This window comes from Zea mays, chromosome 5, assembly GCF_902167145.1.
Source record: "Zea mays cultivar B73 chromosome 5, Zm-B73-REFERENCE-NAM-5.0, whole genome shotgun sequence".
Taxonomy (NCBI): domain Eukaryota; kingdom Viridiplantae; phylum Streptophyta; class Magnoliopsida; order Poales; family Poaceae; genus Zea; species Zea mays.
The window spans coordinates 62383272-62402921 of NC_050100.1; the positions used below are offsets into that span (position 1 = coordinate 62383272).

At 44.4% G+C, this 19650-nt stretch overlaps 1 protein-coding gene across 1 annotated transcript; it reads right to left on the reverse strand.

Moving 5' to 3' along the window:
- Positions 1-3764: 3764 nt before the first annotated feature.
- Positions 3765-7203, reverse strand: LOC100193563 (WD repeat-containing protein 50). The gene is made up of 2 exons (NM_001138672.1): positions 7142-7203; positions 3765-5550 (listed from the first exon to the last, which is right to left on the reverse strand). Exon 2 carries the CDS (start codon positions 5535-5537, stop codon positions 3867-3869), a length of 1671 nt encoding a protein of 556 aa, NP_001132144.1. The 5' UTR covers positions 5538-5550; positions 7142-7203; the 3' UTR covers positions 3765-3866.
- Positions 7204-19650: the final 12447 nt, after the last annotated feature.

Below are 19650 nucleotides of genomic sequence, written 5' to 3' on the forward strand. Positions count from 1 at the left end.
TCCAACATCATGCATACAAACCAGAGCATTAGATATGTAGCTCCTGGCTATTACACTGTAGACAATTTCTGGAGCTCCACTCTCTGTAAGAGACTTATGAGTAGGTTCTATCACATAATGCATCAGAATGGTCCTCCAAACTACATAATGGATAGTTCGGTGCAAACAAGACAGGTAGATGAAACAATGGTGATTAGTAGTTCCATTAAGTTGCAGATGAGCAGAACAAAATGATCCTCCTATACATCTAGCCATCTAGGAGATCAAGAACCCCAAAAGAACAAGCCTCAGTCTACCTCAACAATAATGGATGATGAGATGAACAAAACATTAAATAACAAGTCCGCCAATGAGCACAATCAGTAAGGCATCTTGAAGTTTAGAGCGCGCAATAGAATATCAATATATTAAGAAGAAAAGAAACACAGTATAAAAACCAAAGAACACCAGGTCTAGGAAACATGAAACAAACCCCAAGAACACCCACTCCCACGCACCTATGCAAAACAAAAATACAAGACCTGAACTAGACCAACCAGCCCACAAATCTAACTTGTGGGGGTGACAGGCAGGGGGGAGGAGATTCCTCTAGCTCCACCCAAACTTCAACATTGTAGTGTGCAACTGACTTTTGCCAAAAAAAGACTAGCATTCCACATGAAAAGTAGATCTCCTCCAACCCAACATGTAGGTATTTTTAAAAAACAATGACTTAAAAATATAATTTATAGAGTGTATGCAGTATAAAGCAAACAACTATATTTCTTTCAAATTAACGAAGATGATACACCCGAATATGATATACCGAAGTCTATACAGAACATAGAAGGAAGCTAACAAAGGAGCAAATAAAATTCGTTTCTCGCTCACGTACAGGCGTAAGCATAGACCTCGGCGTACTCAGACAGTCGTACGCAAATAACTATACTCTTTTTTCCTGCACCCACGTCCCATTCATCCCATACCCCCACAGCTGAACGTACCATTCGGTCGCGAGCATGGTGCGTAGCTCGGCGCCATGATTCATAGCGCCAAGCTTGGTTATGTAGACACCAACGCAGCAGGAGAGATCAAGCGTAGTAGGTACTCGGCGTCGTAAGCTATGGCACCGAGTCATGTTATCTCAGTGTTATTGTCTATGACGCCGAGCAAAGGATTTAAAAACGACATTAAATTATTCGAGGGTCTAAATGTGATTTTTTCGAACAAAGGTCTAAATTGCAAAAAAAGGTCAAATTTAACACCTCCCGCCCACCAATCGTCGAAGGACATATCCTCAGGTTAAGGAGAATAAGCCTGCAATCCTAGACTTTGTAGCAAGTTGAACCAGACCTGTTTTGTGAAGATGCAAGAAACTAAGAGATGATCAATTGTTTCCTCAGTTTGGTCACAGGGAGGACATTGATTAAATGATTAGGGTGAGTGCATGAGGCAAATCAACTAGATGGGGAGCAAGGATTAACTTAACCCTAAACCCGATGAATATTTTATTCTATCAGAATAGAATGTACGAGAACATAATTCTTTTGTGAAGCAAAGACATTCTATGGAGTGCATGAGAACAGAATTCTTTTGCGAAGCAAAGACATTCTATGGAGTGTATAGTGACGTGTTAGGGGACTCCAAAAATGCAGGCACTAGCTTCGGAAGCCCTTATGAAATGAAACCAACAAATGACAAGCTTGAAACTAATTGTTGAAAGTAAGAAAAAATGGTGCATGCATAGCATCCTAGCTAATTCAAACATACAAGTCCTTGTTGCAGTACTAATAATAGCTTTTGAAAAGGAAGATAATTTTATTCCTCCCCAATTTTACTGCTGGCACACCCAGAGTATCAGAGATCAGAGATTTCTCCAAAGGCTCCGAGGAGTATACGTCCATCCCTTCCTTATTTGCGGGTACCACACTAACATTTCTTAATATAAGTTGATTTGAGAAAGGGTGCTGCAATGGATACAACGCAAACAGTACATCTCATAAGCCTGAACTAATGTAACTTGATGATTTGAGAATAACTTCTACATGGCAAGCTCAGAGTCTCAGACTACTGGTGTTAACTCAAAATAAAAGGCCAAGTGCTAAGACATGTGAGCAAAATGTACCAGTCTCATTGCAAATTAGGATGATCAAAGCCAAGACGTAATACCCCACCATAATCTGAGGTTGTCAAGCGCCTCGACGCCCAACGTCGCTGGACCGTGGCTACGCAGTTCGTAGTCGCGCTCCAGACCTTCACCGTGAGGGGTTCCTCACCGGTAGCTTGAGAGAGGCAAGGGAGAAGAGCAGGTTTGGATAATTGATCTTGCTTGATTCCTTCCCAGTCTATTACACGACATATATATATATCCTCTGGTTCAACCAATCTTTCTATGATTAAGGCATATGAAAAGGAAACTAATCTTAACCAATCTCTCCTATTATTAAGGCATATCAAAAGGAAACTAATCTTAACCAATCCTTCCTATGATTAAGGCATGCAAGAGGGAAAATAATCCTTATCTTTCTAAACTTAGCCACTGATTGTGGCGCCTGCCTTGGCTGCGCGATCTGTAGCCCTCCTGGCGTCATGACGGCACCTGTAAGTGCGGTCGTACATGACATCTCCCCCCCCCCCCCCCCCTCGACGATCAGCTCGTCCTCGAGCTGAAAATGGGGAAATTTGTCACGGAAGTCGGCGACATCTTCCCATGTAGCATCAGTAGTAGCCTGCCCTTTCCAGCGGATGAGCACCTATTGAATACCCCTGGCCAGCCTGTACCGAACAGCCTGCTCCGGTTCTGGAATCACCGCCCCATTGTGAGTGGGTGGAAGAGGAGGTGGTGTAGCTGGTGGGGCGCCGACGAACTTCTTGAGAAGGCCGACGTGGAAGACATCGTGCAACTTGGCACGCGGAGGTAGCGCTAGGCGAACTGCCACTGGATTGATGAGCTCTGATACCAGGTTGTCAAGCGCCTCGACGCCCAACGTCGCTGGACCGCGCCTACGCAGTTCGTAGTCGCGCTCCAGACCTTCACCGTGAGAGGTTCCTCACCGGTGGCTTGAGAGAGGCAAGGGAGAAGAACAGTTTTGGATAATTGATCTTGCTTGATTCCTTCCCAGTCTATTACACGACATATATATAGCCTCTGGTTCAACCAACCTTTTCTATAATTAAGGCATATGAAAAGGAAACTAATCTTAACCAATCTCTCCTATTATTAAGGCATATGAAAAAGAAACTAATCTTAACCAATCCTTTCTATGATTAAGGCATGCAAGAGGGAAACTAATCCTTATCTTTCTAAACTTAGCCACTGAGCGATCTGCAGCCCTCCTGTAAGTGCGCCTGTACATGACAGAGGCACAGATAAATGGTCATTTCAAATGGGTGATCTCAGCACATAATCTCCATTCGCACACATCTATTCCAGAAAATAATAACGATCATGTTAGTGAGCAGCAGCTCAACTCAGGTTGTACAAACCTTCATCCACTCATCCCAGTCTCATTGCAATGCTGAGTGCGTTCACGTCAAAAGGTCTATAAAATAGGTGTAAGAGCTATGCAATCAAGTCCAATTTTAAGCACAGTTGACAACAGTGATTCTGCAATCTCTTGCCAAAAAAAAACTAAACTTCTGCAACCAACTTAGTCCACCACTATAATAAAGCAAACAGCAGCACAACGACTTGCGTACGACTACAAAAGAGTAAAAGACATGTAAGAGATCGCCAGCTTGCACCAAAGCATTGACACCAGCGGCACCAAATAGAAAGGCACAATGACTGGAACGGACCAGCATACACTCACTCGATTAATGGAGTATTCATGAGTACAAATATAATGTCAAAAATGGGTTTTCGCCAAGCAACCATCCTAGTCTCATCATGCATTCTCGTAATGGTGGAGCTTGTACAGCAGGACCTTTCCACCTGCATGTCCGACGGACAGGAAGCCGCTGCCGGGGCTGAAATCCAGGCACCGTGGATAGTGGAGACTAAACCGAGGCCCCGGCCAGTTCTGGAACACGCTGAACGACGGGACGTGCACGAGCCTCATGCCGTTCCTCTCTTTCCTCGAGCTGATCGCCAGGATCTGGGCGTCATGGTTGAACTTCATCTCACCGATATCAGTGGTCAGGTTCTCGATAGTCTTCATCGGCTTCCTCTTCCCGCCGAGAAAATCGTCCCTCTTGTACACATTCACGATGCCGCTGCTGGAGCCTGTGGCAAACAAAGAGCTATCCCGCGAGGTGCAGAGCGAGAGGCCAGCCAGGGAACCGTCATCTGTTGCCTTGTGGATGCATTTCCTTGTTCCAAGGTCCCAGTGGTAAACATGGCCATCTCCACCGCTGCTCAGTAGCTGGTTCCCACCATCCGCAAAAGCCAGTGAACGCACGCTTCCGTTCATCTTGAGGGTTGTGATGAGCTGCTTTGTCTTGGCAGAAATAAGAAGGATGTACCCTTCATTGCCAACAAAAGCAATGGTTCTCGAATCAGGTGATATCTCAAAGCTCTCCAGGCTTTTCTCCTCGCGTCCCGTCAAAGGTCCAATCTTGCTAACAGCAGCATTCACCAGGTCAAATGAGTAGAAGAACTTCCTCCTGCCTGATAGGATCACCTCAGAGCCATCGGGTAGAAAAGAAGCCTTGTGTACTGGACAGTCCCCAATAAATATGCTCTGGATCTTGGGGTTTCTCTTTCCATCAATCTGGAAAAACCTCAGATGCTTGTCCAAACCTGCAGCAAGCATCAGTTGCCCATTCCTATGAAACTGCACTGAATTGATAGGACCACTTGATGGATCCTGGATATTGGCATCAACGAGCCTTGAGAATTCCAGCATCCCCGGTAAGAGCTTGACAGTATCCTTGGCAACAAGCTCATCATTATTCCGAAGAATATCATCGACACAACCCTCATCATCAGACTCACCATCTGACGCAGCAGGAAGAGAAGTTTTCTGGTCCATATCAGCCCAGCCAGTAAAGGGGTTCAATTTCGCATGCTGACCACGCAACCTGGCCTCATACTCTTTCCCTGAAATCAAATGCTCATCTTCCTCTTTTCTCAGCTTCCTCAACCTTGGAACCTTCACAATGTCCACCTCTGTCATTTCTTCCTCCTCATCCACCCATACAGGCTTCCTCCTCTTGATACCCACCATGTCTTCCTCATCTTCATGGGCCATATCCTCCTCATATGTAGGAAAATAATCCATGCCACCACCAGCAGACCTATCTGTGAAAAACAAAGGCGCATCCCGGTCAGGAGCTACTGCAGCCCCTACCTCAGTGCCAAACTCTAGTGGAGCATAAAGGGAACCAAACAATGAGCTCTCCAGCTGCCGCATCTCCTCTTCCTCTTTGTTCTGCTGGGATTCCAACAACTTAGTCTTTTTCTTCTTCCTTTCCTTATTGTGATTCTTCAATTTTGCTTCCTTCCCAACTTCTGCATCTATAGAGGTCGGAGAGCCAATGTCCTCATCATTGCCATTATCAGCTTCACTTTTTCTGAGGCAGCGCTTCTGGACCGCGTTCTGGGATATCAAACTCATCTTTCCTTAAGAACTAGTTTGCAAAAACAACAAAATACTGTCAAAATAATCACAATAACATAAACGCATATAAATGAAAATATTACACAATAGGATACAAAAGCTACAAAAGAACAGTTAGCATTATAAACCGAGACATGCAAAATAATCAAAGTAGCACATATAGAATGAAAAAGTACAGGCATTTGGCACCTATGTATAAACTATATATGTATCAGTATAGGGAGGATATGAATACTGCTTTGTCACACACAAATTTTTTAACAAATAAATAAATAAAACATATTAAAAGCAGTAAGGAGAGTTATGGGTAGTTTCTGTCAAAAAATGCAACAGGTTAGTCCTCCAAACTAGAAAATGGATAGTTCATAGCAAACATGACAGGTGTAGCAGGACCATGACAACAATTTGTAGTCAGATATGATTGTAGATGAGCAGAATAACATGATCCTCCTATACTGCTTTATATGTCCGGAGAACAATAACACAAAGGAAGAAGTCTCTGTCTATCTCTACAATACTGCATAATAAGATAAACGAAACACTACATAAACAGGTCCAGTTAATGAGGACAATCAGTAGGGATGAAAACGGTAGGGAACAGTCGGAAAAATACCTCTACCGTTTTCATTTTCCATTTTCATATTTAACTTGCGGGACGAAAACAAAAACGGGATATATCGGTAACGAAAACGAACGGGATAAATACGGGAATCGAAAACGAAATCGGACGGGAACCGATATTTTTGTTTGGTAAAATCACACCATGAAACCATATATTCAAAACTTAACAAAAATAAAAAATTGCAAACCCAAGTCTTAATTAAACATAGATAAAAGCCATGTAAATCCAGAGCACACATAGTTTAATGTAGCACATAAGTCTTGGGTAGGCTCTTGGCTAACATAAGAAGCCATATAAGTCTACTAGCACACATGACACAATATTAAGTTTAGAACACATATTCATAATCACTTGCTCACATCAGGATCACTTAGCACGCATAGACTATTACAACCAATGCTGGTGCTGCGAGGAGCAGAGAGTGCGGCCTGTCCGCCTGTGGACAGCAGCCCCTGGAGGCCTGGACGGCGGAGGCTTGGTGCCCTTGCCTGCGCTGAACAGAAACAGGCGGGCGTCCAAGGAGCTGCCACGAGCGAAACGAAGTGAAATGAAAAATATGAATACCCTGAGATTGTCACACGCCCGTGCTGGTGCAGCCGTGCAGCGAGGAGTCGTGGCCCGTGGACAGCAGCCCCTGCACGGCGGAGGCTGGGAGCCTGGAGAGGTCAGAGGGAGAGGGACGGCGGAGGGCCGGACCGCCGGAGGCTGGGAGAGGGATGTGCTGGGCGTTTGGAGAGAGGGCGGCTGGACAACGAGTCTATGACGTGCCTGGACAACGAGTCTATGACGTCGCCGACGTGCCTGGACGGCTGGACCTGTTCGGTGGTCGCCTCTCGCCCAGTCGCCTGGTGCCCTGGTCTGCTTCTCGGCGGCTCAGAGGGAGGACGAGACGGTGTGACCTGGTGCCCTGGAGCACTGCGCACTGGCGGCTGTAGGTGGAGGGAGGACCGGAGGAGGGAGGAGGGGGGCGGCGGCGTACCTGGAGGGCGGAGGACGGCCGACGGCGGCAGCGTCTGGCTCTGGCTGCTCCGCGGCTGTGCGTGTGGGCAGTTTGGCGGCTAGGGCTGTGCGTGTGGGCAGTTTGGCGGCCGGAGCAAGCTTGCTGGTTAAAGGCCCATTAAGGCCCAAGAACTCATAGACGCACAGAACATCCGTAGAACGGGTAAAACGTTGAGAACGTGGGTTCCGACGTTTACACGTCGCTTAAACATCCAAAACGGACGTTCTACGCAGTTTTTTCAAAACGTACGGATGTATAATACTTACCCAAAAAGTGTAAAAGAGAATATAGTTGTTTTACATGTATATGTTTGCCTCCATTTATTATAGCATGTGAACAAATACCTCAAACGTTAGTAAATAACCCTATGACACCTAAATAAGTCATGCATCATGCCGAGTTTTTACTTGATTGTGCATATATGGATAATAAAATAAATGTGGTATTAACAAAATATTAATATATTAATAGACAAATGGAATTTAAACTCTAAATTTGGAAAACAAAACTCTAAAGAAATGTGGAGAGGGAGGAAAAGAAGTACACAAAAAAATATAAACAAAATAAATATTATAAATAAAAGTAAGACTAGTATGTTTAAATTATGGAACAATTGGATATATACCATTAAAAGATCCAAACTTTAGATATATACCATGGACCCCACATGTCATTGACTCATGTGGACCCACATGTAAGTGAGATAGTAATGGTATGGATCCAAAGTGGTGATCTTTTAATGGTATGGATCCAAATTTCCCTTAAATTATACTTTCAATCTGAGGAGAATTTATCAACAGACTTTGTGTTTGAAATTTGAATTCAAATGAGAAGGGGAAAATATAAATCAGAAAAAAAGAAAAGAAAATAAAAAGGAAAAAGGGTTGCGCTCGGGCTCACTTTACCTCGACCGGCCCACTCACTCGCGCGGCCCAACTTATTCTCCACGCGCGCCGTTACTCTAACATGCGGGGCCCTTGGGCAGACGCTCTCTCACTCGTGTGGCTTCTCCGTGGGGCCCACCGAGCAGCCTCTCAGCGACCGCGCGCTGCCGTCTTCCCCGCGCAACGCCCACCTCCGCGCATGTCGCGTATCCAGCCGCTAGCTTCGGAGTTGTTTAGCTGCAAGTACCCGACCTCGCCTACAAGTATCGGGCCCACGACCTCGCCGCTCTCGTTGCGCTCTTATCGCCACCAAATCTTCGAGCCATTCACTGTTGTGCCTTGGGCTGTCCACCGTCGCGGGGAATCCTCTGCGGACGCGTCGCGTACCGGAGCTCGGGTCTCTACGCGTCATCCGCCGGTAAGATTGATTCCTTAGCGCTCCCCTCCATCTCTTGATCATGTTTCGCTGGGTCGGTCTCGTGGTCACTCAAGCCACGGGTCGCAAATTGTCGCCGGCCATGCGTCGACGCGGCGCACCGTGGGCGGTGCCCTGCGCTTGTTGAGGGCAGAAATTAGTGGGGGCAAACGAGTTCATAACATCATCAATTAGGCGAGGAACGAATTAATTAGAAAATGGCGGGCAGGGAGGCCGGATTCACAACTCCGGCAGTCTTGCCGCCGTGCGGTGGGCTGCGCCGCCGTGCTCCTCTCACGGGGTAGGGGACGGGATCTGCGTCGTTGGATCTTTTCTTGCGGCTAGGATTAGAGTTGGGCAGGAAGATAGGCCCGCACCGTAGATCTCAAATCGGGTGGCCACGATTAGAGGATTGGGGGAAACGGTTTGAGACCGTAGTAGGGTCGTCGGATGGTGATCGTCCGCACCACGATTTCATGTCCATGTTTTAAATCATGTGCGTCGATATAGAATCCGATGGTCCGCACTGTGTATCGGTTCGCGATGGAGTTCGGATCAATCAGCGCCGTACCCTTCGGATCAGACGGCCATGGTGGATGACTGGTTCACCTCGCGGCCGAACTAATCAGGGCGGTTGGAATCTAATCTGGCGGCCAGAATCCATCCGTACCCCTTCGCCGAGCCTTTATGCATAATAGCCCCTGGACTTTATAAAGATCAACCCGCAGTCCACTATGATCGTAGCCTGAGTCTAGTATTCCTTGCGCAGAAGCCCCTGGATTTTCCTATTTTTGCGCACGCAGCCCAAACAGAGATATAATCATGGATTTATTTAAGAAATGAATTTTCAGATATAAAAATAATTCAAGAACTTGTATAATTCATAGAAAATTCATATGAACTTCAAAATAACCCATTCCAGTTTCTAAAAGTTTTGTAATATTATTATCTACCACTTAGAGTCTCTGTTTTGACATGAAAACAGTAAGAAAAATAATCTCTCACTTAAACCTATTTTAAGCACATAAAACCTTTAGGAATTCATATCTCAAGTTCTATAACTCCAAAAATTATGAATTCTGTTCCTAGGATTTTATTTTAATGTGTAGATTATTATTCTGTATTTTGTTTACATGTTTGGTGTGATGTTAATTTTCTTTATATATTATGTTTGTTTGTATTGTGGCGAGTAGAAGAGCCCGTGACTGAGGATCCTGGTGACCAGCAGATAGAAGTAGCTGAGCAGGAGCTCATTGAAGGCAAGTTGTGCCCTTGACCACTTTTGTTACCCAATAATGTTCTTTATAATCATGTACCATGCATAGGCTTAATCTTGATGGGACCCAATAGGTCACCCTAGACTGTTTATCACTTTACCTTGTTACACCTGAATCACATGGGTAGTTTTGCTATTGCTTTACATGGTTTTGGGATTATATTTCATTATGTACATGTTCCAATTATTTTGTTATTCTATTTATGTTCATGTCAAGATCATTAATGTTAATTGGAACATGGAGCTTAACTTGAGAAACACGTGCCACCACAAGGGTTTAATGGGACGCTCTTGGCCAACTAACTAGGAAAGCTAGTGGAAGACTACCTTACCTGAAAGGGGCAAGGACAGTAGGGGAGTTGCATGCAAGGAGGTTCTCGGGTTGATTTTGCTGCGATGGCGGTCAGACGGGGGATTCTTGCAAGTGCTCTTCCCATAAACTGTAGCGGGTTTTCGGAAGCTAGTGGAACTTTGTAAAGGCCTCGTAGTGGATCCCTAGCCATTCACCTCGGTAGTGTCTAAGGGTCTAGCTAACCCTGGCGACATGGAATACACGACTTGTGGGTATAGGGTACAACCTCTGCAGAGTGTAAAACTGGTATATTAGCCGAGCTCACGGTGATGAGCAGCTCAGGACTCTCGCATGAATAAATATGGAACCTAAACTCAATTTGTCATTTGCATTTGCATGAGATTATTATTAATTTTGTTCTATTACTTTATTAAGGTTTGATATTTACTTACATCTAGTAATTTCTAATAAAATTTTGACCAACTAATTAAAAGCAATGCTCAGCTTTAACCCCTGTTGTTGATTAGCCTTACACATCACATGAACTCCCACCTTTGGTGAGTTCATGCCACTGGTTCCCCACAACTTGTTGAGCTATGATCATGTGTGAGCTCACCCTTGCTGTCTCACACCCCCCACAGGAGAAGAATAGGTGGTTCAGGAGGAGCCACAAAGCGAGGAGTTTGATCTGATATAGGTGGCGTTTCCCCAATTGACTCTTTCGCCAAGGATGATCCTTAGTTCGTTTTATATTTATCTTTCATTTTGTAATAAGACTTCCGCTATGTAATAAACATTCTGATGTTATTGTGACATTTATCTCTATACACTCTGTTATTATATATGTTGTCTTCTTAGCGCATGTATGAGATGCACCTGGCTTTGTTCCTTAAAGTCGGGTGTGATAGAAGCGGTATCAGAAGAAATGTTGACTGTAGGACAAAACCTAGATAGAAATGGACAAAACCCTTACCTACTTATCTTACTCTGATTCATTCTATACTTACCTTACTCTGATTCTCTCTATACTTATCTTGATCCTGTCTCACCTTCTACTGTTCTACTCTGATTACTCTTATCTTTTCTACTCCAAGACATGATGGATTTCACACCTTGGAATCCTACCCTTATGATCTTTTTAAGAGATAGGAGGCCTAAGACAAAATTATAACTATTTTCTATATTTAAAAATGTTGGTTGATTGTTCTGATGATCAATGCCTGATTTGCTTCTTTGATTGATTGAAATAGTATAGACGGGCATCTTAGCATGTACCACCATAAGGTAATGTATTAGCTTTAGTAGGTGACACACTTAGCTAATAAATTCCCCAAAGTAACATGCTTCGTAATATTACATGCCTTGTCTACAATCCTTTCTTTCGTACCCTGTGTTTCTAACCCAGATGGGCTACCCCTATAGTGTTAGAAGAGAGCACTATAGACGTGATCCTTGGTATGTCATGGTTAAGAAAGGCAAATGCAGTATATACACTATACTAAGGGAACCATAGAACTCACCAGTTCCAAAGAAGAAAGATTTGAAGTTGAAATTGTAGTAACTACCACCATCAGATTAGCGACATTCTTAGTAGATGGGAAGTTTGTTGGTGACAACATCCGTGTGGTTAGGGATTTTCCGGATGTCTTTCCAGAGGAGTTACCAGGGATGCCACCAAATAGGGAAGTTGAGTTTGTCATTGATCTCTTACCTGGGACTGCTCCTAATTCTAAACGGCCATACAGGATGTCCGTAGAAGAACTAAAGAAACTTAAGAAGCAATTAATGGAATTACAAGAGGCTAGGTACATTCGTCTGAATTCTTCACCTTATGGAGCGCTGGTTCTAATTGTACAGAAGAAAGAAGGATCGCAAGGGATGTGCGTGGATTATAGGTCCCATAACGATGTCACTGTGAAGAACAAGTGTCCATTACCCCGCATTGAGGGATTTATTCAGATGAGAGGTGCAAGGGTATTCTCGAAGATTTATCTCCGATCGGGTTACCATCAAATGAAGATTAGGCCATCAGATAATTCCAAGACGGATTTCTCGACCCGATATAGTTTATATGAGTTCATTGTTATGTCATTTGGACTAACTAATGCACCAGCCTATTTTATGGATCGGAAGAATAAGGTATTCGTGATTTGGACAGATTCGTCGTGGTTTTCATCGACGATATTTTTATTTATTCCAAGAGTGATAGTGATCATGAGGAACATCTGAGATTGGTGCTACAGAAGCTACGAGATAATCAACTCTATGCCAAGTACAGTAAATGCGAGTTCTGGATTGACGAGGTGTCATTCCTTGGATATATCATTTCTAATGGAGGGATATCAATGGATCCTGCTAAAGTCAAGGAGATAGTGGTGTGGAGCATACCCACTACAGTTACGGAGATTCAGAGTATTTTTTGGGACTTGCAGGATATTATCGGAGATTTATTGAAGGATTTTCTAAGATTGCTAAGCCTATGACCTCACTTCTGGAGAAGGGAAGAGAGTTTAAGTGGGACGAGAAGTACCAAGATAGTTTTAACCAACTGAAGTTGAGATTGATGTCACCCCAGTGTTGGTTATGCCAGATCTACAGAAGGGATATATATATTGTGATGCATGTGACCAAGGCTTGTGATGTGTACTTATGCGAGAAGGACACGTGGTTGCCTACGCGTCTCGTCAGTTGCGAAAACATGAATTGAACTACCCCACTCATGACTTAGAACTGACAGCCGTTGTGCATGCGCTTAAGATATGGAGACATTATATCATGGGAACCAAGTGTCAAGTGTACATGGATCATTAGAGTTTGAAGAACATATTCACACAGCGGGATCTCAACCTTAGGCAACGCCGTTGGATGGAGCTTATTAAGGACTATGATTTGGAAATTCACTATCACCCGGGCAAGGCGAATTTGGTTGCAGATGCCTTGAGTCGAAAGGAGCATGTTCATTCAGTTGTTGTTTCCCAGCTACCCGATGAGATTGTTGAGGATTTCAGGAGACTTAACCTGGGGATAGTTGCTCACACTGAAGAGTTACTATTGATGTGGAACCTACCTTGGAGCAAGAAATCCGCAAAGGGCAGACTGGCGATGCTAGGATACAAGAGATCAAGGATCTTATTACTGAAGGTAGAGGTCCGGAATTCACGGAGGATGAGCAAGGCACCGTATGGTTCAAGGACAGGATATGTGTTCCTGAGATGGATAACCTTCGAGAGACTATACTAAAGGAAGCCCATGACTCAGATTATTCTATTCATCCTGGGAGTACCAAGATGTATCAGGATTTGAAGCAGAAATACTAGTGGTATGGATTGAAGAGAGATGTAGCTGCACATGTGGCTATGTGCGATGTGTGTCAAAGAGTAAAGCTGAACACCAGAGGCCAGCTGGACTACTGCATCCACTAAAGATACCCGAGTGGAAGTGGGAAGAGATTGGTATGGACTTCATTACTGGATTGCCTCGCACCTCGAAAGGATATGATTCTATATGGGTTATTGTGGATATACTGACCAAAGTAGCTCATTTCATTCCAGTCAAGACTACGTATAAGGGATCTCAATTGGCAGAGTATATATGGCTCGGATTGTGTCTCTACACGGTGTACCAAAGAAGATCGTTTCGGATAAAGGATCACAGTTTACCTCCAGATTTTGGAAAAGTTTTCATGAGAATATGGATACGAAGTTAAATTTTAGTTCGGCCTACCATCCTCAGACTGATGGACAGACTGAAAGGACTAATCAAGTATGGGAGGACACGTTGAGAGCTTGTGCCCTTCAGCATGGTAGTAGTTGGGACAAAAGTCTACCTTATGCTGAGTTCTCATATAATAATAGTTACCAGGCCAGTCTGAAGATGTCACTGTTCGAGACTCTGTATGGCAGGAAATGCAGGACTCCTCTATATTGGATCAGACTAGAGGAAGACAGTTCTTTGGACCTGCACTTATTCAAGAGGCAGGAGAACAAGTTCGTATAATTCGGGAAAATTTGAGGGTAGCTCAGACCAGGCAAAAGAGCTACGCTGATAATAGAAGAAGACCACTGGAGTTTGAGGAAGGTGATCATGTGTACCTCAAGGTGTCACCACTTCGTGGAATGAGGTGATTTAAAGTTAAGGGCAAATTGTCCCCTCATTTTATTGGACCATTGAGAGTTTTTAGGCGAGTTGGAGAGATGTCCTATCAACTCGAGCTACCTGATAATCTATCGGATGTACATGATGTCTTTCATGTGTCACAACTGAAGAAATGTCTCAGGGTACCTAAAGAGCAGCTACCAATGGAAGACCTTAGTGTTCAAGATGATCTGACTTATGCAGAATATCCCATCAAGATTCTTGATACACTTACTCGTGTCACGAGAAATAAGGTTATAAAAATGTGCAAAGTGCAATGGAGTCACCACGAAGAAGATGAAGCTACTTGGGAGAGAGAAGAAGAGCTTCAATAGATTTTCCCTATCTTTTCCCCAGATCTTCCTAAATCCCGAGGACGAGATTCTTGTTAAGGGGGGTAGGATTTGTAATACCCAAAAAGTGTAAAAGAGAGTATAGTTGTTTTACATGTATATGTTTGTCTCCATTTATTATAGCATGTGAACAAATACCTGAAAAGTTAGTAAATAACCCTATGACACCTAAATAAGTCATGCATCATGTCGAGTTTTTACTTGATTGTGCATATATGGATAATAAAATAAATGTGTTATTAACAAAATATTAATATATTAATAGACAAATGGAATTTAAACTCTAAATTTGGAAAACAAAACTCTAAAGAAATGTGGAGAGGGAGAAAAAGAAGTACACAAAAAGAAAATATAAACAAAATAAATATTATAAATAAAAGTAAGACTAGTATGTTTAAATTATACTTTCAATCTGAGGAGAATTTATCAATAGACTTTGTGTTTGAAATTTGAATTCAAATGAGAAGGGGAAAATATAAATCAGAAAAAAAGAAAAGAAAATAAAAAGGAAAAGTGCTGCGCTCGGGCTCACTTTACCTCGGCCGGCCCACTCACTCGCGCAGCCCAACTTATTCTCCGCGCGCGCCGTTACTCTAACAGGCGGGGCCCTTAGGCAGATGCTCTCTCACTCGTGTTGCTGCTCCGCGGGGCCCACCGAGCAGCCTCTCAGCGACCGTGCGCTGTCGTCTTCCCAGCGCAACGCCCACCTCCGCGCATGTCGCGTATCCAGCCGCTAGCTTCGGAGCCGTTCAGCCGCTAGTACCCGACCTCACCTACAAGTATCGGGGCCACGACCTCGCCGCTCTCGCTGCGCTCTTATCGCCACCAAATCTTCGAGCCATTCACTGTTGTGCCTTGGGCTGTCCACCGTCGCGGGAATCCTCTGCGGACGCGTCGCGTACCGGAGCTCGAGTCTCTGTGCGTCATCCGCTAGTAAGATTGATTCCTTAGTGCTCCCCTCCATCTCTTGATCATGTTTCGCTGGGTCGGTCTCGTGGTCACTCAAGCCACGAGCCGGAATTTGTCGCCGGCCATGCGTCACTGTGGCGCGCCGTGGGCGGTGCCCTGCGCTTGTTGAGGGCAGAAATTAGTGGGGCAAACGAGTTCATAACATCATCAATTAGGCGAGGAACTAATTAATTAGAAAATGGTGGGCAAGGAGGCCGGATTCACAACTCCGGCGGTCTTGCCGCCGTGCGGTGGGCTACGCCGCCATGCTCCTCTCGCGGGGTAGGGGATGTGATCTGCGCTGTTGGATCTTTTCTTGCGGCTAGGATTAGAGTTGGGCAGGAAGATAGGCCCACACCGTAGATCTCAAATCGGGTGGCCACGATTAGAGGATTGGGGGAAATGGTTTGAGACCATAGCAGGGCCGTCGGATGGTGATCGTCCGCGCCACGATTTCATGTCCACGTTTTAAATCATGCGCGTCGATATAGAATCTGATGGTCCGCACTGTGTACCGGTTCGCGATGGAGTTTGGATCAATCAGCGCCGTACCCTTCGGATCAGACGACCATGGTGGATGACCGGTTCACCTCGCGGCCGAACTAATCAGGGCGGTTGGAATCTAATCTGGCGGCCAGAATCCATCCATACCCCTTCGCCGAGCCTTTATGCATAAGAGCCCCTGGACTTTATAAAGATCAACCTGCAGTCCACTATGACTGTAGCCTGAGTCTAGTATTCCTTGCGCAGAAGCCCCTGGATTTTCCTGTTTTTGCGCACACAGCCCAAACAGAGATATAATCATGGATTTATTTAAGAAATGAATTTTGAGATATAAAAATAATTCCAGAACTTGTATAATTCATAAAAAATTCATATGAACTTCAAATTAACCCATTCCAGTTTCTAAAATTTTGTAATATTATTATCTACCACTTAGAGTCTCTGTTTTGACATGAAAACAGTAAGAAAAATAATCTCTCACTTAAACCTATTTTAAGCACATAAAACCTTTGGAAATTCATATCTCAAGATCTATAACTCCAAAAATTATGAATTCTGGTCCTAGGATTTTATTTTAATGTGTAGATTATTATTATGTATTTTGTTTACATGTTTGGTGTGATGTTAATTTTCTTTATATTCTATGCTTATTTGTATTGTGGCGAGTAGAAGAGCCCGTGACTGAAGATCCTAGTGACCAGCAGATAGAAGTAGCTGAGCATGAGTTCATTGAAGGCAAGTTGTGCCCTTGACCACTTTTGTTACCCAATAATGTTCTTTATAATCATGTACCATGCATAGTCTTAATCTTGATGGGACCCAATAGGTCACCCTAGACTGTTTATCACTTTACCTTGTTACACCTGAATCACATGGGTAGTTTTGCTATTACTTTACATGGTTTTGAGATTATATTTCATTATGTACATGTTCCAATTATTTTGTTATTCTATTTATGTTCATGTCAAGATCATTAATGTTAATTGGAACATGGAGCTTAACTTGAGAAACACGTGCCACCATAAGGGTTTAATGGGACGCCCTTGGCCAACTAACTAGGAAAGCTAGTGGAAGACTACCTTACCCGAAAGGGGCAAGAGCAGTAGGGAGTTGCATGCAAGGAGGTTCTCGGGTTGATTTTGCTGTCATGGCGGTCAGACGGGGGATTCTTGCAAGTGCTCTTCCCATAAACTGTAGCGGGTTTTCGGAAGCTAGTGGAACTTTGTAAAGGCCTGATAGTGGATCCCTAGCCATTCACCTCGGTAGTGTCTAAGGGTCTAGATAACCCTGGCGACATGGGATACACGACTTGTGGGTACAGGGTACAACCTCTGCAGAGTGTAAAACTGGTATACTAGCCGAGCTCACGGTCATGAGCAGCTCAGGACTCTCGCATGATTAAATATGGAACCTAAACTCAATTTGTCATTTGCATTTGCCTGGAATTATTATTAATTTTGTTCTATTACTTTATTAAGGTTTGGTATTTACTTACATCTAGTAATTGCTAATAAATTTTGACCAACTAATTAAAAGCATTGCTCAGCTTTAACCCCTGTTGTTGATTAGCCTTACACATCACATGAACTCCCACCTTTGGTGAGTTCATGCCACTGGTTCCCCACAACTTGTTGAGCTATGATCGTGTGTGAGCTCACCCTTGCTGTCTCACACCCCCCACAGGAGAAGAACAGGTGGTTTAGGAGGAGCCACAAAGCGAGGAGTTTTATCTGATCTAGGTGGCATTTCCCCAGTTGACTCTTGCGCCAAGGATGATCATTAGTTCGTTTTATATTTATCTTTCATTTTGTAATAAGACTTTCGCTATGTAATAAATATTCTGATGTTATCGTAACATTTATCTCTATACACTCTGTTATTATATATGTTGTCTTCTTGGCGCATGTATAAGATGCACCTGGCTTTGTTCCTTAAAGCCGGGTGTGACAGGACGCTTTAACTCCTAATCACGTTTTAGCGCTTAAACGACGCTTAATCATCGTTTAAACAACGCTTTAATAACCATGCTTGGGCTCTTGGCTAACATAAGAAGCCATATAAGTCTACTAGCACACATGACACAATATAAAGTTTAGAACACATATTCATAATCACTTGCTCACATCAGGATCACTTAGCACGCATAGACTATTACAACCAATGCTAGTGCTGTGAGGAGCAGAGAGTGCGGCCTGTCCGCCTATGGATAGCAACCCCTAGAGGCCTGGACGGTGGAGGCTTGGTGCCCTTGCCCGCGCTGAACAGAAATGAAGTGAAATGAAAAATATGAATACCCTGAGATTGTCACACGCCCGTGCTGGTGCAGCCGTGCAGCGAGGAGCCGTGGCCCGTGGATAGCAGCCCCTGCACGGCGGAGGCTGGGAGCCTGGAGAGGTCAGAGGGAGAGGGACGGTGGAGGCCCGGACCGCCGGAGGCTGGGAGAGGGATGTGCTGGGCGTTTGGAGAGAAGGCGGCGGCGTGTGGAGAGTAGGAGAGGTTTTTGTTTTCTGGTCAGAGGGACGGCGTGTGGAGGCTGCCAGGCGCTAGGTTAGCTGGTTAGGTTTACGCTTAGATGGGCTGGGCCTAGTACCGATGTATGGATTGGAGCAGGCCGTATTGAAGTGTTCCCGAATTACAAAATACGGTAGACAAAACAGGATCATCCCGATTAAAAACGGGGTCCTGGTTAAACGGTTCGGAAAACAACTCTACTGTTTACCGTTTTGTATATCTTGTTTTCGTTCTGTTTTTGTTTTTTACATCGGGTTCGAAATCGATCTGGACAAAACTAACAAAATCGGTTATACGATAACGGTCGGTTCGGGATTTTCCCATCCTACTTTCATCCCTAACAATCAGCAAGACATCATGAAGTTCATTGTGTGCGATAAAATATCAGTTACTCAATCGTGAGGGGGGATAAAAACACCCAAGGTTAATGTTTCTTAAGATTATATTTTTTAAAACATAATAAACAAAAAAATCAGTGTTCCAAAAAGGGGCACTAAGCGGACGAGTAACGTTTCGCTTTGGGACATAAGCAATAGCAAAGCGGTGTGATCGCCTTGGTGGAGTAGCGGCTGTTGGTTCCCGCTGCACGCCGGGGCCGGGGGTCGTCAACGGTCTACCGGAGGTGGGAGGCACGCATGCAGGGTGGTTGGCCGGTGTGCGGAGGACCAGAGGCAAGGGCGCGATGCGACTGGCGAGAGGCAGGAGGGTGAGCCGCTGACGCCGTCGCGAAGCCTGGGACTGCCCCGTTGTCGTTGAGAGCCCGAGCCTAGGAGCCGCCACCACCGCTTGCGTGCCAAGCGCGAGTGGGCGAGCGTGCGGAAGATGGAGCACCCGCGCTGCGGGGAAGATGAAGAAACGACGGCAGATGTGCCATCACTCGAGTAGGGTTAGGATAAAGGAACGTGTGGGTGCGATGGAATGTGGGCTTGGGCTTGCATTGAATTAATGGGCCTTCTAAATGGGCCACCAAATAAACATCATCTTTTGATACATCTTTTGCTCATATAAGAGGAACTCCAGTAGTTACCTAAGAAACTCCCTAAATCAATGATTATGTAGTTAATCTAAAAACTTCTCTCCAACAGTTCTCTAGATGAATTTTCTAAAATTAGCTATTTTTCATTTAGCCTCATTTCCTCGTTTACATTTGGCAACCATTTACCAACGCTTG

Bases quoted from the DNA above. Each gene is read 5' to 3' on its own strand.
- LOC100193563 (NM_001138672.1), bottom strand. From the start codon at position 5,537: ATGAGTTTGATATCCCAGAACGCGGTCCAGAAGCGCTGCCTCAGAAAA.